Source organism: Chenopodium album, chromosome 19, assembly GCF_948465745.1.
Source record: "Chenopodium album chromosome 19, dcCheAlbu1.1, whole genome shotgun sequence".
NCBI lineage: Eukaryota > Viridiplantae > Streptophyta > Magnoliopsida > Caryophyllales > Amaranthaceae > Chenopodium > Chenopodium album.
Window position 1 is genome coordinate 8,922,283 of NC_137852.1, and position 17,185 is coordinate 8,939,467.

Below are 17,185 nucleotides of genomic sequence, written 5' to 3' on the forward strand. Positions count from 1 at the left end.
TGATTCATTAAATATAAAATGCTAACTGCTGAAGAAGAATAAATGAATTCTCCTATAGTTACACGCTTTTAAAACAAAAGAAGTATATTTGTTGTAGCTTAGAGAAAGTGCATTTCCCAAAGTCCCTCACATCCATCTAACTACACTTCCTGGCTCTTTCACTCCCAAATCTCCCACTGTCTCTCTTACCATCAATTCTCACTTTAAATATTCAATAAGAGGCAGCTAATGTGAAATGTAGATATCAAAATCAAGGTATGTTAGTTGGAATTATCAAAATCAAGATAACCCACTATCCTCACCAATTCCACCGCCAAGGACATCATCTAAACTACTTTCACTAGGGATTTGGGTATATTTCAGAGTGCTAGTCTGAAATAGCCATAGCAACTCTAATATTTGGGCTACTGGTTCAGCAATAACCACCTTTGCAAAGTAGGCATGCCTATTATGATTGAATAATGTGCTTGTTGTGGGTTTGAGTTCTTTATTATAGGTGTTGATATATGATACTCTCACCTTAATCTACACTTAAAAAAAAATTGTTTACTATTTAAAGGTAGCTCAGTTCGTTTGGAAGATCACATGAGCATAATATAGTAGGTGGCAAATATATAACTTTATCTCGCATAGCAAGTGTGTAAAGAAGCTGGTCCCTTTCACTACTTTGTGAGAATCCACAAAACCATAAATTTTTACCTTGTAGTCTTGTACCAACTGCAGACAATTTCTTCCCAAGCAGCATTTTAGGGACTCCAAGAATTTGTCTTGCTTCTTGATCTGTGAGAGCCCAACTTGCTTTACGAACTGTGTTTTGCCTTGCTTCTTTTGCAGTACCAGTTTTAGAGGCATCTGTGGTAAACAAAGCATCAACTCATTAAACACCATGATACCTGAATTGTTTTCCAGTAAATTGTTTTCAACATTTATATGTTGGTTTATGAAAGTGGAGTACTTAAACAACAAACTATGCAGTATGCACCATTGCAATGAACCACCACCCACTGTTCTCACCTACTGCAGACAACAGAAAGGGCAGCAGCAGACCAACAGCAAAAACAAGCAGAGCAGCAGACCAACAACAAGCAGTCTGGGTGTTTGTTTGCTACTGTGATAAAGTAGGAAGAAGACAAGAGTAGTACTTGTAGTAATTAAGGCTTTGCTGCCACTTATGCAATGTAGTAGTAGTAATATAAATAGTAGTAGTCTAGAGTAGAGAGTTTTAGGCAGAAAGTATTAAGTTTAGAGATTCTTGGAGAGTGATGGCCTAAAGCCATTGACGATTGTACGAAAGCTTCGAGCTTTATTTATCCAAATCAACCTTCCGTCCATTTTATTTATCAACACCACGCTAGTTCGTTGCAACCATACACTTTATACACCAAAAACCAAGGTTGACAAATTCTGCAAATCTTATATTAGAGCAAAAGAAACTATGCATGCAAAGCTTGAGAGATTGTTGAATGAAATGTCATATAACAGCAAGAGTCAACATATATTACAGCAGAACAAAGAAATACAGAAGTTTCTCAAACATTATCAGCAACCCATAAAAGAGAAATAAATATAATTTTTTTTCTCACAAAAAGACTAGAAGAGTATTAAAAACTTGATAATGGTCAATTATATCTCATATTTCACGAATTGTACAAGAATTGCAGCGGACTTTGCCAATCCGATGTAACCATGCACTAAAATGTAACAGCAAAAGTCAACATATATTACAGCAGAACAAGGAAATACAGAAGTTTCTCAAACATCATCAGCAACCCAGATTAGAGAAATAAATATAACTTTTCTCACAAAAGACTAGAAGAGTATTAAAAACTTGATTATGGTCAATTCTCCCTTCATATTCACGCATTGTACAAGAATTGCAGCGGACTTTGCCAATCTGATGTTACCATGCACTAAAATGCACAATCCAAACTATGAAAGTAATCAGTAAAGTACAATCACATTCAAAGTTGCCAACACTTCCTGATACAGCCAGCAAGAAATGAATAAAAAAAGATATGATAGATTCAACTTTATTTAATCGATATCTATACACACACCCAAAAAACACATTGGGCAGCTAAGAAAGAAAAAAGATGCTAATCCATTGATATTAATGGTTTAGACTCTAAACACCATAGTGGAAAACGGGACTCTTCAGAAATATTAATCCATTGATAAATTCTGCAAAATCATAAGGAAAGGTGGGGGAGAGAAAATATTACATTGTACTCCGTATTTAACAAAATAATGAGCATACTGAATTTCTCATGACAGAATGTATAACAAATAAATTAACAAAATTAGTGATCTTTTACTCCATATAACAAGTACAAATTCTAATCTTATTGAAGCAAATCTATTAGAACTATACAGAGTTACAGCAGAACAGTCAAAAATAATGCACGTAGAAGTTCCTAGTGCAGGGAGAAGTATTGCAGGATAAGATTAAGGGGTGAAGATGAGTTGATGTAATTTGATTATACCGTAAATGCAGCATTTACAAGACGGAGTTTCTGAACTTCTCCACCAGCTGATTGATTTCTGAGTTTAGTGCCAAGTTTTCAGCATTGAGATATTCTACTATTCTGGCAAGTTCTACACTTGCAAAGGCAAGAAGAAAACATAGTGATTTTCACAGTTGAGGTTTTGCTTTATCTAAATTAAGTGACGGTATGTGTCACACTACCTGTTTCCTTAAACCTTGATCTTCTAGCAGATTCTCAATTGGACTGTTTTCAACTCTCCTGCTTTAACTCCCTCTCATTCTATAAGTGAAAAAATGTATTATGGGAGCAAAAACAATGACAACTCTTGGCCCAAATCATCTGCCCTGATTGCTCACTCTAACAAGAGTATAATGGTACTATTAATATTATATATCACTACGTTAGAGCTGATTGGACCCAAAAATGACAACTTTTGACCCAAATCAGCTGCCTTTATATGCTCATTCTAACCTTGTTAAAAGTTCATATAAATTGATTGTCTCACTTTCACACAGAACCTGCGATTCCTCAGCTCCTATATATGTGGTGGCAAAACAGGTAAAACAAGTCAAACAACAGTTCCAACTACTTGTCCTGCCGCTGCACTTGCAGGAAGTCCCAACAACTTATACCTGGTATTTAAACAATGCTATACAATATTCAAAGATTGTTGTTATATTTCAAAATAAAAGAGATCGATCATAGTTTTATTCCTCTCTTTATCTCCTTCTAGCCTACTCTTGCACATCCTAACATGCCAACTCATTTAATCTTTTTACTCTGGTTTATAAATAAATAAATGCTATAAAGGTAATCGAATACTTGACCATATGATAACCTTACCCTTACAGTTAAAAGGTCATTTACATTAGGCCGCTGATCTGAAAGCAATGAAGGTATGGCTCGACTTCTTCAAATTCATATATATACACATAGTTTATTTAGCATTTTGATTTGGTGAATTATAATCCAAACCCAAAAAATACAATTTCTTTCAGTTTAAATAATAGATCAATATCATAAGTACACCTGCATAGATTAATTAAAGGTTGAGAGTCGAGACACTTGAGCTAAACATTTTCTTCTTTCCTTTAACCTAGGTGTCAATGGCTTTTTTTTTTGTCTGTGTGAAAACCCAAAACCAAAAAGAAAATACCAACAAGACTCTTCTCCACATGTAGATGCAGTTGAAAAGAATTTCAAGCTACAAAGAGCATACATAGACATTTGCCAATATTAGTTGAGATGAACCTGAATTTACAACAAATGAGGGATTGCAAACAGAGAATATATTTCAAAATCCAAGTTTCAATTACAATTTACAGAAAATTTCAGATTACAACTTCAAAATAAACAATACAAAAAACCCCAAAACACAAATAACAACTTTTATTTTTAATTTCAAATTAACAATATTGATTTTAATAAAGATTATAATACAGATTATAAACAAAGTTTGGGCAAGAAAATAAATTTAAAAGACATAAACCAAGTTAAAAAAGGATTATACCTTATATATACGAAGTATATAAAATTAAACATCACAAATATTCATATTAAAATCAATCAGAATACAAGCAGCATATAACATTATAAACCAAACTAAACTTGGCCTAATAAAAAGGACAATATATATAATTATATAGAGAGAGAGACATTATTAAGAAAAATCATAAATATTCAACTAGAAATTTAGTTCAGATGAACTCAAAGTTCCATTCAAAACTACAATAAGGATAATAGCATATCCCCTTGATTTTACAAAAAAAAAAAAAAAAAGCTTTAGTACATTTAAAATTACTAGATAAGCTTCTCTGTAAGCAAAATTGTTCAAAGAAAAAGGAAAACAAATAATATCTAAAACATGGGTATAAACTATAAACCATGTAGGAGATGTATTCTCGGAAAGTGCATCGTCACCTTGGTAAAATTTGTTTAAACATTTAGATGTCATATCATACACACCCATATCATGTCCACGAAATTTGTGGATTTCATTCCAGTATTCAATTTCATCATCGGTAAAGTAGACACAATTTCGTTGAGCATTTGATATGTTAACAAACATTGATGTGTTATTACCGACAAAAAACGAACCATCTCTCAAACCTTTAACTTTTTCCCACAATTTATTCTTAACGTCAAGCTTGTGAACTAGAATATCATACGTAGAATAGATACTACAGCCAGAACTTGTTTTCCGCTTCATTCGAGAGACTACATGCAAATGACCATCAATCGCCACCATATACATCTCTCCAATCCCCAAAAGTACATCTCTATAAACCTCGCAAGGAACCGATAAATAAAGCTTGGCCGTAAAATCAGATTTTGTAATATCACAATAAGCAAGTGTTCCGTCTTGATATAATATGAGTAATACTCCGTCCCAAAAACACACATCAATTACTTGATAATATCTACCGCAAGATGTGTGTATTGGTGTCCATGTTTGGTCTCCAAGGCGAGCGAATGCTAGATTGTCATGACTCCAATGGATTGCCATTACAAGAAACTCATCACTTTGAGGCATTTTTAAGATAATGAACTTGCGTACACACAATTTTTGCCAATCTTTATCAAAGTAAAGTTGATCATCAAAAATTTCATCTTCTGGATCGATTGGCAACGTTTGCAGGGATGGGAGATTTAGTCGAGCTTTGGTGATTGGATTAAATAACTCGATCTTCTTGTTAAGGTGTAGCATCAAGATAAAGCCATATGGAGAACCCCAACATCGCGCCCCAAAAGTCTCCGGAAGACTTAATTTATAACACTTATTATTTCTTCCAATACTTAAGATTTTCCTATGACCATCATTATTATTATTAGTAGGCTCACCTAGTAACAACCAAGGTGTTGTGGGTTTATTAGCACGACTCCACTCGAGTTTAACCATATTGAAGGCATGATTCCATGAATGACAAACCGCAGAGAAATAAACCAAGTCCTCAATTATTTCCAATTTCAATGCAATTATACCAAGGATATCCTTGGGCAACATAGACCAATCACCCATCTAAACAACATACAAACATATAATCAAAACAATAATCATAATTAATTAGAATCAATAATTCAATCAAGATCCCTAAATTGACGACTAAATTAATCGATTAACACTAGATTGTGAAATTAATATTCGATAGATTAAAACAAACAGGGTAATTCTCAATGGTAGCTATATACGATTGCGGATTCTCAATGGTAGCCAATTTTTTTCAATAATCTCCTAAATAGCATTATTATTCTAATTAGTCTCTAATATAGCTATATGTAAGTAAATCTGACCAAATTAAACTGAAATCATTAACCATAGTTAAATCAAGTTGTAATTTACTAAAGTACCCCTTTTAATCGAGTCATTAACCATAGTTAAATCAAGTTGTAATTTACTAAAGTACCCCTTTTAATCGAGTACCCTCACAGATCATTCAGTTCTACATTGAATTGCTGAAAATTCTATCCATTGCAAGACAATTAATCAAAATCTGCCAAAGGTGCATGCTAAATTGTAACACTGGCAAAGTAATTCACTAATTCGTCCCTACTTTACCCTGTTTTTTTCAGTTTTTTTTTCCCCAAATTTTATGGATTAAAATTGCTATGCTTGCTTTTCCTGTTTTTTAACTTTTTTAATCAAAATGAAATTGGGTGTAATCTTAATTTCAACATTGGCTTATATGATATGTCATGTTCTTCAATTTTTTAAAATAATAGGTGTATATGGAGCTCCAGAAACTTTGTAATCATTTTTTAAATGTCTGTTCAAAAGATTTTCTTGTGAAGTCATGTGGGAAATTATAGATCTTGGACAGAATTTTCAATAAACTTCACATAACCCAATATATTAGGAGGGAAATTGTGTTTACAGTTTAGGAGGGAAATTTAGCTATCTATGAGATTATTGAAGAAATTTGGCTACCATTGAGAATCCACAATTGTCCACAGGCCCGTCCCTGAGGCAGGGCAGGAGGGAAAAGAGCTCTGATTTCATAGTTAAATCCTAACATTAAAGTGCTGTGCAATACATTAGCAACCAAATTTTAGAGATATTTGATTCAATTATCAATCTCATAATTTTAGAGATATTTGATATGATGATAACAAATACAAACAACTTACCTCAGAAGTTGCTTCAATGTGGGATAAAAGAGCTTCACGCCAACTGCGCTTCAATGGATATCTCACTAATCTGAGAGAGACCAATACATGGATTTAAGGAAAACTTACGATAATTGGAAGGAAATTCAACAAATTGGGGCTGAATTGGAGAATAAATCGAGAAATTAAGGTTCTAGGGTTACAAAAAGGGGCTGAATTGGGGGAATTCGTGAAATTTGGGGGGTGTTTGTTTAGAGGAATAAAAGAGGGGAGTAAGATAACAGACGAGAGATTAAACAAGTCTTTTGATTGTTTAGAGGGATGGAGATTATGAGGGATATAGGATCTATACCTATACTTATATACTAAAAGACATTAGTTTTTTTTAACAAAAAAAAATAATTTTTTAGGAAACAAATCTTATACATAAATAAAAAGATAGCTAAATAATTACATAAATAAAAGACTTGACAATTCTAATACAATTAGATTTTCAACATAAATTGTGCAAGAATCTTAGGTACTACTTATTACTGCAATAATTTTATTTATTTATTTAATTATAAGTTAAAAAGATCTAGGAAAGTAATTAAAATTTTAAACATTTAAAAAATAGTTAAAATAAGATATTTGATGTATCCTTCTACAAATAAATATCTATCTATCTACACTTAATACTAAAGTAATCTCCGTAGTTATCCCTAAGTACACGTGTCATCACCATATAAAAAATTTTCCCGCCAAAATATTTTGTTACCTTTTAAGCTTTTTTTTTTTTTTTTTTTAAATTGATATAAGTGTGTTACTATATCTAAAGGAGAAGTTTTTGCCTTACATTTAGGGAGTGATATCCAACAATAATAATTTAAATAAAATTAAAAAATATAGTTATATTGAATGAAACTATTTTTTTGGCCCGGGCGATGCCCCGGGTCGTTGTTTGTATATAAAAAAATTATAACAAAATAAAGTGAAACATATTATTGTTGGTTTTATAAAAATAATATCATTTTTTAATTTTTTTTAAATATAATTGAAAATCAAAATTCATTATTTAATATGCAGTATCTTAAATGTTATATTGTATCAGTTTATTTTATTTGTTAAAGGGATTTTTTTTTATCATTCGGCTATCATAATAAATTCTTTCGAGTAAACATATTTTGTGGTTAAAAAGAAAAAAAAACCTTTAAAATTGCTTTGCATGGTTATATATTTTTATTAACTATAACCTATATGAATTATGGTTGAGTAAATGAAAGAAATAAAATTAATTTTGCAATCATATTATTGTTAAAATGTACACATATAAGTTTACAATTAAAATTCTAAAATTTATGAATATGAGTAACTCTTTTTAATACAACTTTATCATCATAAGATGTCATCGGATTGGTGGTTAGTTAAAGTTTAATTTTAATGAATAAGAGTTTATGAGTTCAAATATTAATGCTAATAAGGGCCTGTTCTCTTACGTTGAAATTCAGTTCAGTTCAGTTCAGTTCAGCTGAGTTCAGTTCAGTTCAGTTCAGCTGAGTTCAGTTCAGTTCAACTCCTAATTTCCTTCTCTTATAAACTATTCATTTCAGTTCAATACAACTTTATCATCATAAGATGTCATCGGATTGGTGGTTAGTTAAAGTTTAATTTTAATGAATAAGAGTTTACGAGTTCAAATATTAATGCTAATAAGGGCATGTTCTCTTACGTTGAAATTCAGTTCAGTTCAGTTCAGTTCAGCTGAGTTCAGTTCAGTTCAGTTCAGTTCAGCTCCTAATTTCCTTCTCTTATAAACTATTCATTTCAGTTCAGTTCAGTTCAGTTCAGTTCAGCTGAGTTCAGTTCAGTTCAGTTCAGTTCAGTTTAGTTTAGTTCAGTTCAGTTCAGCTGAGTTCAGTTCAGTTCAGCTGAGTTCAGTTCAGTTCAGTTCAGCTGAGTTCAGTCAATGAGAACAGGCCCTAAATCATAAATTTTAAAGGGAAAACATTGATGTATGACTAATGATAGTGGGTGACATGGCGACACGTGGCAAGATTGGTGACACGTGGCAAGATTACAATCCTTGCCATTGAGTTTTAATATATATATTGATTGATTGATTGTATTGAGAGATAAGTGAAGAAATATTAGTAAGTCATTATAGGGTATAATATGTAATCGGAAACATGATTAAAGAAATTAAAATTATGGAACTTTAATCGAAAATGAGGCTTAAATAGAAGGTGGAAGGGCTAAAATTAAAGAGAGAATAGGAAAAGGTTAGATTAAAGGAGAGAGATGAAGATGAAGAGATGAAGTGTGTATGAAAGATTAAGTATAAGTTTAATGAAAGAATTAAAAAAAAAATGGTGTAATAAAAAATTAATAGTGTAGGATGACATGTGGCACTATGGTTAGAGAAATGTAATAGAATGGATGAGGACATGTGTCTTTCTTAGTTTCTTGGTTATAGTTTTTAAATACTAAGTATAGATATAGATGTTATGTCAAATTACATAATATGAGTACTATTAATATATCATCAAAAAAGATTTTTTTTTTCCCCAACCAGAATAACATGAATAGTTAGTACTTTTTTTTTATTAAAAAAAAGGGTAGCTTTCATATTACGGATACTAGAATCTAATTAATTCTTCCGTCTCACATTAATTGTAGGAAAATTTGTTAAAAATAAGGCAACCTTTGTATGATTAACTCAAAATAAATCAACCTTTCAATTAACTCAAAATAAGTCGACTTTTATTAGATATCTTCTCAAAATAAGTCGTAACCTATTAAATTAAAAGGTGACCGGTTATTAAGGTATATTATGACACGTGTCATTATGTGGTTGGTCCGTTTTTAAAAAAAATATTAATTAAGGGCCTGTTCACATTTACTTAATTTCAGTTCAGTTCAGTTCAGTTCAGTTCCAATCAGTTCAGTTCAGTTCAGTTCCAATCAGTTCAGTTCAGCTCTTAATTTCCCTCTCTCATAAAATATTCATTTCAGCTTAGTTCAGTTCAGTTCCAATCAGTTCAGTTCAGTTCAGTTCAGCTCCAATCAGTTCAGTTCAGCTCAAATCAGTAAATGTGAACAGGCCCTAAGATTTATTTTTTTCATTAATCTAATTAACTATAAAATAAATAAATAAAGTTATAATAAACAGAAAAAAAAACTAAAAAAATTGAAAACTCCCAGCCACCACCCACTGCAAGCCACCTCCCCTTACCAGTGGTCGACGGCCGGCGACTTGGGAGGGTCGTCGTCAAGACCTCTTCGCCGGCGACCCTGTCCTTTCCTTTTCTCCATTCTCGTCCCTAAACCCAACCTCAAAAACCTTAAACCCAACCCACGAAACCACCATAGTCGACATCCAAAATTCGTTAAGGATGATTTCATGGGTTGGTTTTAGGGTTTTTAGGTTATGTTATTAGGTGGGGAAGGGGGAGGGGGTCGATTCAGGTGGGGGACGGGGAGCGTGGGCAGTTTTCGACAAGGGGGCCGCGGGGAAGGGGGAAATGTCGAGGTAGGAGGTTGGGAAGCGGGAATGGGAACCTGTTAAAGTAGGCCAGTAGGGTGTCGTGGGTGGGAGAACAGGGTCGCCGGCGCCGAGGGATAATTAGTCCGGACTGAAAAAAATGGACTGGACTTGACCTTGGACGGGACGAATTAATCAGTCCGATCTCCGAGTTGAGAAATTTATTTTTCCAATCTTCGATCCATTTTGGTCCAAAACCCTATTAAAATCGGTCTTGGATTGGATTGATTATTTGCTTAAAAATATGCATCGATCCTTAAATAATGGTTAAAATTATATCTACAACCCTTAAAATGTTTCACTTGTTCCCTTATGAATAGTGCTCACATGTGTGGGGTGCATGTGTGAGAAAGCTATGACTTTGTTTATTTATTTATTTTTTTTCCGTGAGTTGATTGTGACCCTTAGCTTCTATGAGCCTCGTGCGTCCCTCCCTCCTTTTTTTCAGCTTCCTGCTTTCCTCTTTGGTTCTCTCCTCTCTCAGCTTTCTCTATCTTGTAAGAGCTAATGCATGCGTTGCTAGCAAGAGCTTTGTCATCCTCTCAACTCAAAGTTTTTTTCTTTCTCAAAGTTTTAGAATTCAAAAAACCCTAATTTTGAAGAAATTAAGAGAAGATGCGGCCTCAGAGATATGAACTTAAATTTTAAATTTTTTTTTCAGAAAGATTTGATATTTAATGGATATGAACTTAATTGAGGAAAATCTGGGTTTAAATGGATCTGAGTAAAAAAAAAAAAAAACTGTTAGAAATTTGAGAATTCCCAGACTTGTATTTTGTCAATTTGTTTGTAATTTTGGATTTTGTATCAATTTTGGTGTAAATTTTGTTAATTTTATTGAATTTTGTTGGTTGATGTATGTGAGTTTGTGATTTCAGGTGGAGAAGGCTTATCCAAGGGATCTATGCAAGAAGCGAGAGGTTTGATAATTTCAGATATGCACAAAGCGGATCCACATTCTAGTGGCCTGGCAGCACTAATGTCCACGGTCTTTCATCAACATACCTATCATTTTTCAGTGAAACTGAAGACAGAAAGAAACAACTATGGTCAGGGAGGAATGAAGGTGAATGGGGTTGTTTTTGTCAAGTAGGATCCACTTTATGCTTGATGCTCGTAATTTGATTGCTTATTGTGTTAATTTTGCAACATGTAATGTGTTTTCGAGTTCGAATGTAATTAATTAATTGGCTTATTCTTAATTTTTGTTTTTGATTCTTTTGGGATTCTTTGGTTGATGGGGTTGGTTAAGGAGTGCAGTATTTTGTGCAGTGATTGATTTTCTGGACTTTGTGATAGAAATGTGGATTGTTGATGGTGGTTAGTTTTTAATTAGTGGGTTGATTTCTAAATTGTGCATAAAAAAATTCTTGATATATTTGGGGATGTTGGTATGTATAAATTTTGGGTTTATTTGCTTGGTTTTGGTTTATTTTTTAGTAGCTAATTGGTTTTTAGGATTTGGGTTTTGACTTGATTAGTGGGTGTTGTTAGATTTCTGAATTTCTTAAAAACGTTAGGTTACTTTTTTAGAGGGGTGGAGGGTTTGATGAGTAGCAGAATTTGTGTCTTATCATAAAATTCTCATTTGTTTTTATGTTGGTAGGAATTTGTGCATATTAATCTACATCTTGTTGTTGATTTTCTCTTTTTCTAGCCTTGCTACTTAAATGCATTATCATATACATGGATTATCCCATCTTCCCCATGCTGCCATTGCCTCCTCTCGACAATTGCCTCTCTGATATGTTAGTTTTTTGTACATTTTCTTTATTTTTAGGGTTTTGATTTGCTTTTTAATGAAATATTTTGTTGAACTTTCAGCAGGGGAAAACGATTTTCATTTAGTGATTGCCAGAAGATGTGAAATGAGAAAATTGATGCTTAGAGGGTCGATTTTGGTTCTCTTGTCTATCTTTCTGCTGTCCTTGAGTTTCTCTCTGCTGAGGTACCATTTCCTCACTCTTTTAATTTTTCGTTGAATTTTTTAGGATTTTAATTGAGTGCATATTTAGACTTCTGGTGATTTTTCTAGATTTGTTTTTTGAGTATCTAAAGCTTTGAATATTTTTATGAGAATTTGAAGTCAAATTTCTGGTTCTGTGTATGATTTTTGATTTTTAGGTCTTTTTTTTGAAGTGAAATTTGTATTTTCCTTAGTGTTGCTGCCGATCTATCAATGGATCTTGTATTTAATTTGTTTGTGTGTAATTTTGTTTATTTTGAGTGAATTTTTTGTGTGTATTTTATGTGTTTGTTTTGATGGTTTTGAGTTTTGTTTATTCTGAAATCCCCGTTGTGTTTTTTTTTTCTTTTATAGAATTTTACACGATTTTTTTGTAGAATTTGAGACTCTATAGATCCTTCATTTTTCTTTTTTTGGGTTTAAAGTTATAACCAATCATCATACTATACCTTGATTATTATTAGATCCACCATTACTTTTTTTGACAACTTAACCTCTCCTCTTTTTCTTCGTCTTCTTCTCACCCTCTTTTACTTTTTAATATTCTTCACCAACCAACTTAATATGTTAGTTGAATTCTTACAATGGAATCTTGTATTGATTTGTCTGCCCATTTACAGAATGATAAGAGGTTCACTCACTTGCATTGTTTGGATTTCTTGCTTTTGTGAATAAAGGCATTAGGCCTATATTATAGCTTTGTGCAAAATTTGTAATCATAAAATTTCTCCAAATATATTATCATTTAATACATCACTTATTCTTTTTCTTTATGAATGTTCAATTTCTTGGGCTTTGTGCAGGTGTGGCTGCAAATCCAATTGCTGCAAAGAATGTTGACTCATCAATTTGGTGCCTCCGAAGATCTTGGCAGAAAGAAGATTTTTCCTGCCCTTTTTGCTCTCAATTTAGAAAGCTTTCTTCCTGAGGTATTTTTCTTTGTTAAAGATATGAATTCTATACATAAATTACTTTCATTATTATATCAATGAGATGTGCGACAGCAATGGAAATGTATGTATAAGTGTTACAATCTTCGGTTATTCACAAACTAAAATGAATGATGAAGAGCTGCGGAACATGATCAGTAAAACCTTAACTTGTAGAGTAGACCAGAGGTATGTCGAACGTTAACCTTCTGTTTTGCTTAGTTTTAATGAACAACTTTGTATTATTTATAAACTCTAACGTCTTTTCAGTAAAAATTTTGGTGAAAAAATGGATCATTTTTTTTGCAAGGATGCTTTTACATTCAGGCCAATATGATTCTGAGGACGGCTTCTCAAAATTGGACTGTAAGCTTAAGGAAAAAGAGGTAAAACACCTGCTGATTTAGTGATATTCTCTAGCTGAACTCAAATGTATATATTATTTGGTACCTACTAGGGTTTTGGCTGTGAACTTATTCTTGATAAATTAAAAAAGGAAAGTATCTGATTTTTAATACGATAATTACTGCTTGATTCAATGGAGGCTGCCTACTATTGGCATCTTAAAATTGTCAATGGGGTTAAATAATGTAAGGAAATAGGTAAGCAAAAAGATCTTGACACCGAGACTGAAAAATGTCAAGAGATAGGGAAGTCTAAGAGTTTTGCTACTCTGCTGAATATTAAGGAATAAAGAAACGAGCACTCTTTATAATTTTGCCCAAGCAATTGAGTGAAATTAACTTATTGAACTAAATTGGGCTTGATTTGATCTTTTTGGGTCAAGGGCTTGCTCTTCCTACCTTGTTTTTCAAGGGTGTCGTCCGAGAATTTGTAACTCTTCTTTCTCTTAAGTTTTTGATGTAGTTCATAATTTGTCATTTGATCTGTTTCAATTTGATTTTGTTTGGGAAAATTTGGGATTAAGGTTTTGGGATCTTACAAACTTGGGTCAAATACGAATCTAGGAATTGAACTAAGTTGGGTTTGATTTGATCAGTTTTTAAACTTGAATATTGAAATTTGTTGTTTTTTTGGTTTGTTGAGAATTTGAGCTTCTGTTGGTTAATGTAATTTGGGAAGGGAATCTTGGGGTTTGCTGGAAATGGCTGTAAGGATGGTGGATTACAGAAAATAAATCTAGTGACTCAAAGAGAGAGTGTACATGTTGCTGGAGTTTGATTTGGATCCTTTTTTAATTACTATTCTTATATTTTCCCTTAATGGTAATTTAATTTCAAATAGATCTCCCTTTATTCCATTATACTTACCCTTCTTCTGGGTTTATTTCACTATTTAGGGGTTAGGGTAGGAAGCTCATATACTCACTCTTCTAGGGATTTTCATCTGATTCTTATGGAAAATACAGTACTGCTTTGATTACATCCCCTTTTACTGTTATATGAACCAACAATGAATATATTTATGTGTTCAATTTTTTTCCCTAAAGATTTTCTTGTTGAAGTACTGGGCTTCTTTTTACTTGTATTTGAGAGTGCATTTCTTTGATATTTTTCTCATATATCTAATGCAGATGCATAGTATACCCTAAATTAATCAATCTAATATTGTTTTGACAAGTAAAGCAAGCAACTCTATTTCTGTAGTTGTGTCACTGAAACTATAAGTATAATAGCTTGAACTTATTTTGTGTACATGTCCCCTCCCCAGCTCCCCCCTCCCCACAAGTTCTTAGTTGCATATTGTTGACATATACAAATACTTTCCTATTTACCGGACAATCATAAGCCAAGTATTGAAGTGCTCTGCCTTTTTATTTATGTGTTAGGTATCATGTTTGCTTGTAGGTGAAATAGTCACATTGATAAGCTTTCTTTTTCGAGTAGAATAGTGTTATTGATCACAAGATTACATACTTCCCATGTCTAATGAGCATGTGAAACCGTACCACTTGTGTTTACAGCTGATGATTACATACTTCCCATGGTTGCCTGAGCGTGTTGAAGATTATCTTTGATGGACCATTTGTGTTTATAGCTGATGATTTGATGTGTGCAATTGCAGAGTGTGTGCAACTGCAGAGATAATGGCGAAGAGCCCTTACGGAACCGTGTATAAGGCCACACTCGAGGATGGAAATCAAGTCGCGGTTAAGAGGCTTAGGGAGAAGCTTGCAAAGACTTTAAAAGAGTTTGAGATAGAGGTTGCTGCACTTTGAAGGATTTCGCCACCCGAATCATCTTCCCCTTAGGGCCTATTACTTGGGACCTAAAGGAGAGAAGATGTTGTTTAAGCTGCTGCTTTTGACTATATGTCTAAGGGTAATCTGTCTTACTTTCTTTATGGTAAGAAGCAAGTCTAATATCTATGATTCTTGTCTTCTTTTTTTGAAGTACTACGTATGTTATATGCCAGGTTATGTTTTATATGATTAAGTTGATAATATATATAGTAAATTTATAGTCTTAATACTTCATTGTGAACTTTACTTTTCATGCTGAAACTTAATTTTGGTGATCACTCTCCTGAGATTATGACCTTATACATATAATTTGGGATGTTTTATATGACTAAGGTGATGGTATATGTTGATCTTTAATTGTCTAATACTTCATTATGAACTTTACTTTTCATATTGAAACTTAATTTTGGTGATATACTTTCTTAATTCCTAAATTATGACCATATTCATATTATTTGGGATATTTTTTGCAGCTTGAGGACCAGAAACTTTGATCGATTGGCCAACGAGGATGATCATGATAGGAGTGTCGCGTGGACTGAACTATATTCATAGCCAAGAGAGCTTAGTTCATGGAAGTCTTACTTCTACTGATGTATACCTAGATGAGCAAAATAACCCCATAATATCATATTATAGGATACACAAGCTGATTACCGACTCTGCAAACACCATTGTGATTGCCACAACTGGTTCAGTAGGTTACTGTGCACCTGAGCTTCCTAAGACTAAGAAGGCAACCACAAAAACTGACATCTACAATCTAGGGGTGGTCATATTGGAGCTCTTGACAGGAAAGTCTCCTAATGAGTCAGTGGACTTTACAGATTTGCCGCAATGGGTTGCATCAACCGTCAAGGAAGAGTAGACTAATGAGGTTTTTGATTTGGAGCTGATGAGGGATGTTTCAACTACAGGGGATGAAATGCTTAACGCATTGAAATTAGCCTTACAATTGGTTGATCCTTCGCCTGATGCGAGGCTGGATTTTCAGTAGGTTCTTCAGCCGTTAGAGGAGATTAATCTGAAGCTCATTGTTGAAACTCCCGAGGAATCTGCAGAGGAAAGCCATCACTGATCTGAATTCTGGAAGTTGGATTTTTTGAACTATATAAATACTTGTGATATATTCCACTATAAATATTTGACCAGTTTTTTTATCTTGAATGTCAAAATTTGCTGTTTGGTTGGTTGGTTGAGCATTTGAGTTGTTTTATGTAATTTGGGAAGGGAATCTTGGGGTTTGCAGAAAATGACTGTAAGACTTGTGGATGAGTATAAATTTGGTGACTCAAAGAGAGTGTACACTGTACATGGAAAATACATAGTCAGAGGTCAAAGAAGCAATGGACAGGAGTTTGCCAGAAGAAATAAGGTGACTGTTGCTGCCCTTTACGTGTGATAATCAAAATGGGGTTAGATTGCAGCTATCAACTACATTTTATTTTTGTGTTTTGTAATCTCAGTTGGCATATCAATAATATAAGGTAAAATTTGTTTCAGTGATTGAAAGATTTCTGTACTAATTATGATGGCTTCATGGTTTATATTGCTGAGCTAATATCAGCCATTTGAAAAGGCTCTTTTATCAAAAGTTTAAAATGATTGTTTTATATAGTGAACTTCTCTAAATTAGCCAAATTAACTCATTTTTAGTTGAAACCTGATCCAAACGACTATTGGTTCTACATTTACTAACAATGTCCATTAAAAAGCATATATACTAGAAAAAAAGTCACGCTTCCGGCCTCACTCGCTAATGACACTATATTGTTTCGCGCGCAACGCGCGCGCGTGACATCCCTAGTTTCTTAAAAAGTTTAGAAAATGTTAGTTGTATGGGTTTTTTTGTACTGAACATACATGAAAAGATGTTAAAATATTTATTTTCATTTATTATTTTTATTTTCAAGTTTTCCATAGAATTATTAAAAATTTAGATTTTTTTATCTAAATTTTAAAATCGCTTTCAAGTTT

At 33.0% G+C, this 17,185-nt stretch overlaps 1 protein-coding gene, 1 long non-coding RNA gene and 1 pseudogene across 3 annotated transcripts; 1 reads left to right on the forward strand and 2 right to left on the reverse strand.

Moving 5' to 3' along the window:
* Positions 1 to 719: 719 nt before the first annotated feature.
* LOC145594499 (uncharacterized) lies at positions 720 to 2,739 on the reverse strand. Its single transcript, XR_014102841.1, has 3 exons — positions 2,687 to 2,739; positions 2,484 to 2,595; positions 720 to 852 (listed from the first exon to the last, which is right to left on the reverse strand). It is a non-coding gene; the product is annotated as an uncharacterized LOC145594499 (long non-coding RNA).
* Positions 2,740 to 3,054: 315 nt separating this feature from the next.
* On the reverse strand, positions 3,055 to 9,936 carry LOC145593957 (F-box protein At2g17036-like). Its single transcript, XM_081650313.1, has 4 exons — positions 9,845 to 9,936; positions 6,612 to 6,681; positions 4,370 to 5,505; positions 3,055 to 3,118 (listed from the first exon to the last, which is right to left on the reverse strand). The coding sequence occupies exons 1-4, from the start codon at positions 9,934 to 9,936 to the stop codon at positions 3,055 to 3,057; spliced, it is 1,362 nt and encodes a 453-aa protein (XP_081506439.1).
* A 3,086-nt stretch (positions 9,937 to 13,022) lies between these two features.
* Positions 13,023 to 16,712, forward strand: LOC145595062 (probably inactive leucine-rich repeat receptor-like protein kinase IMK2; annotated as a pseudogene). The gene is made up of 4 exons (XR_014102907.1): positions 13,023 to 13,194; positions 13,316 to 13,391; positions 15,031 to 15,311; positions 15,682 to 16,712. The product of XR_014102907.1 is annotated as a probably inactive leucine-rich repeat receptor-like protein kinase IMK2 (transcript).
* Positions 16,713 to 17,185: the final 473 nt, after the last annotated feature.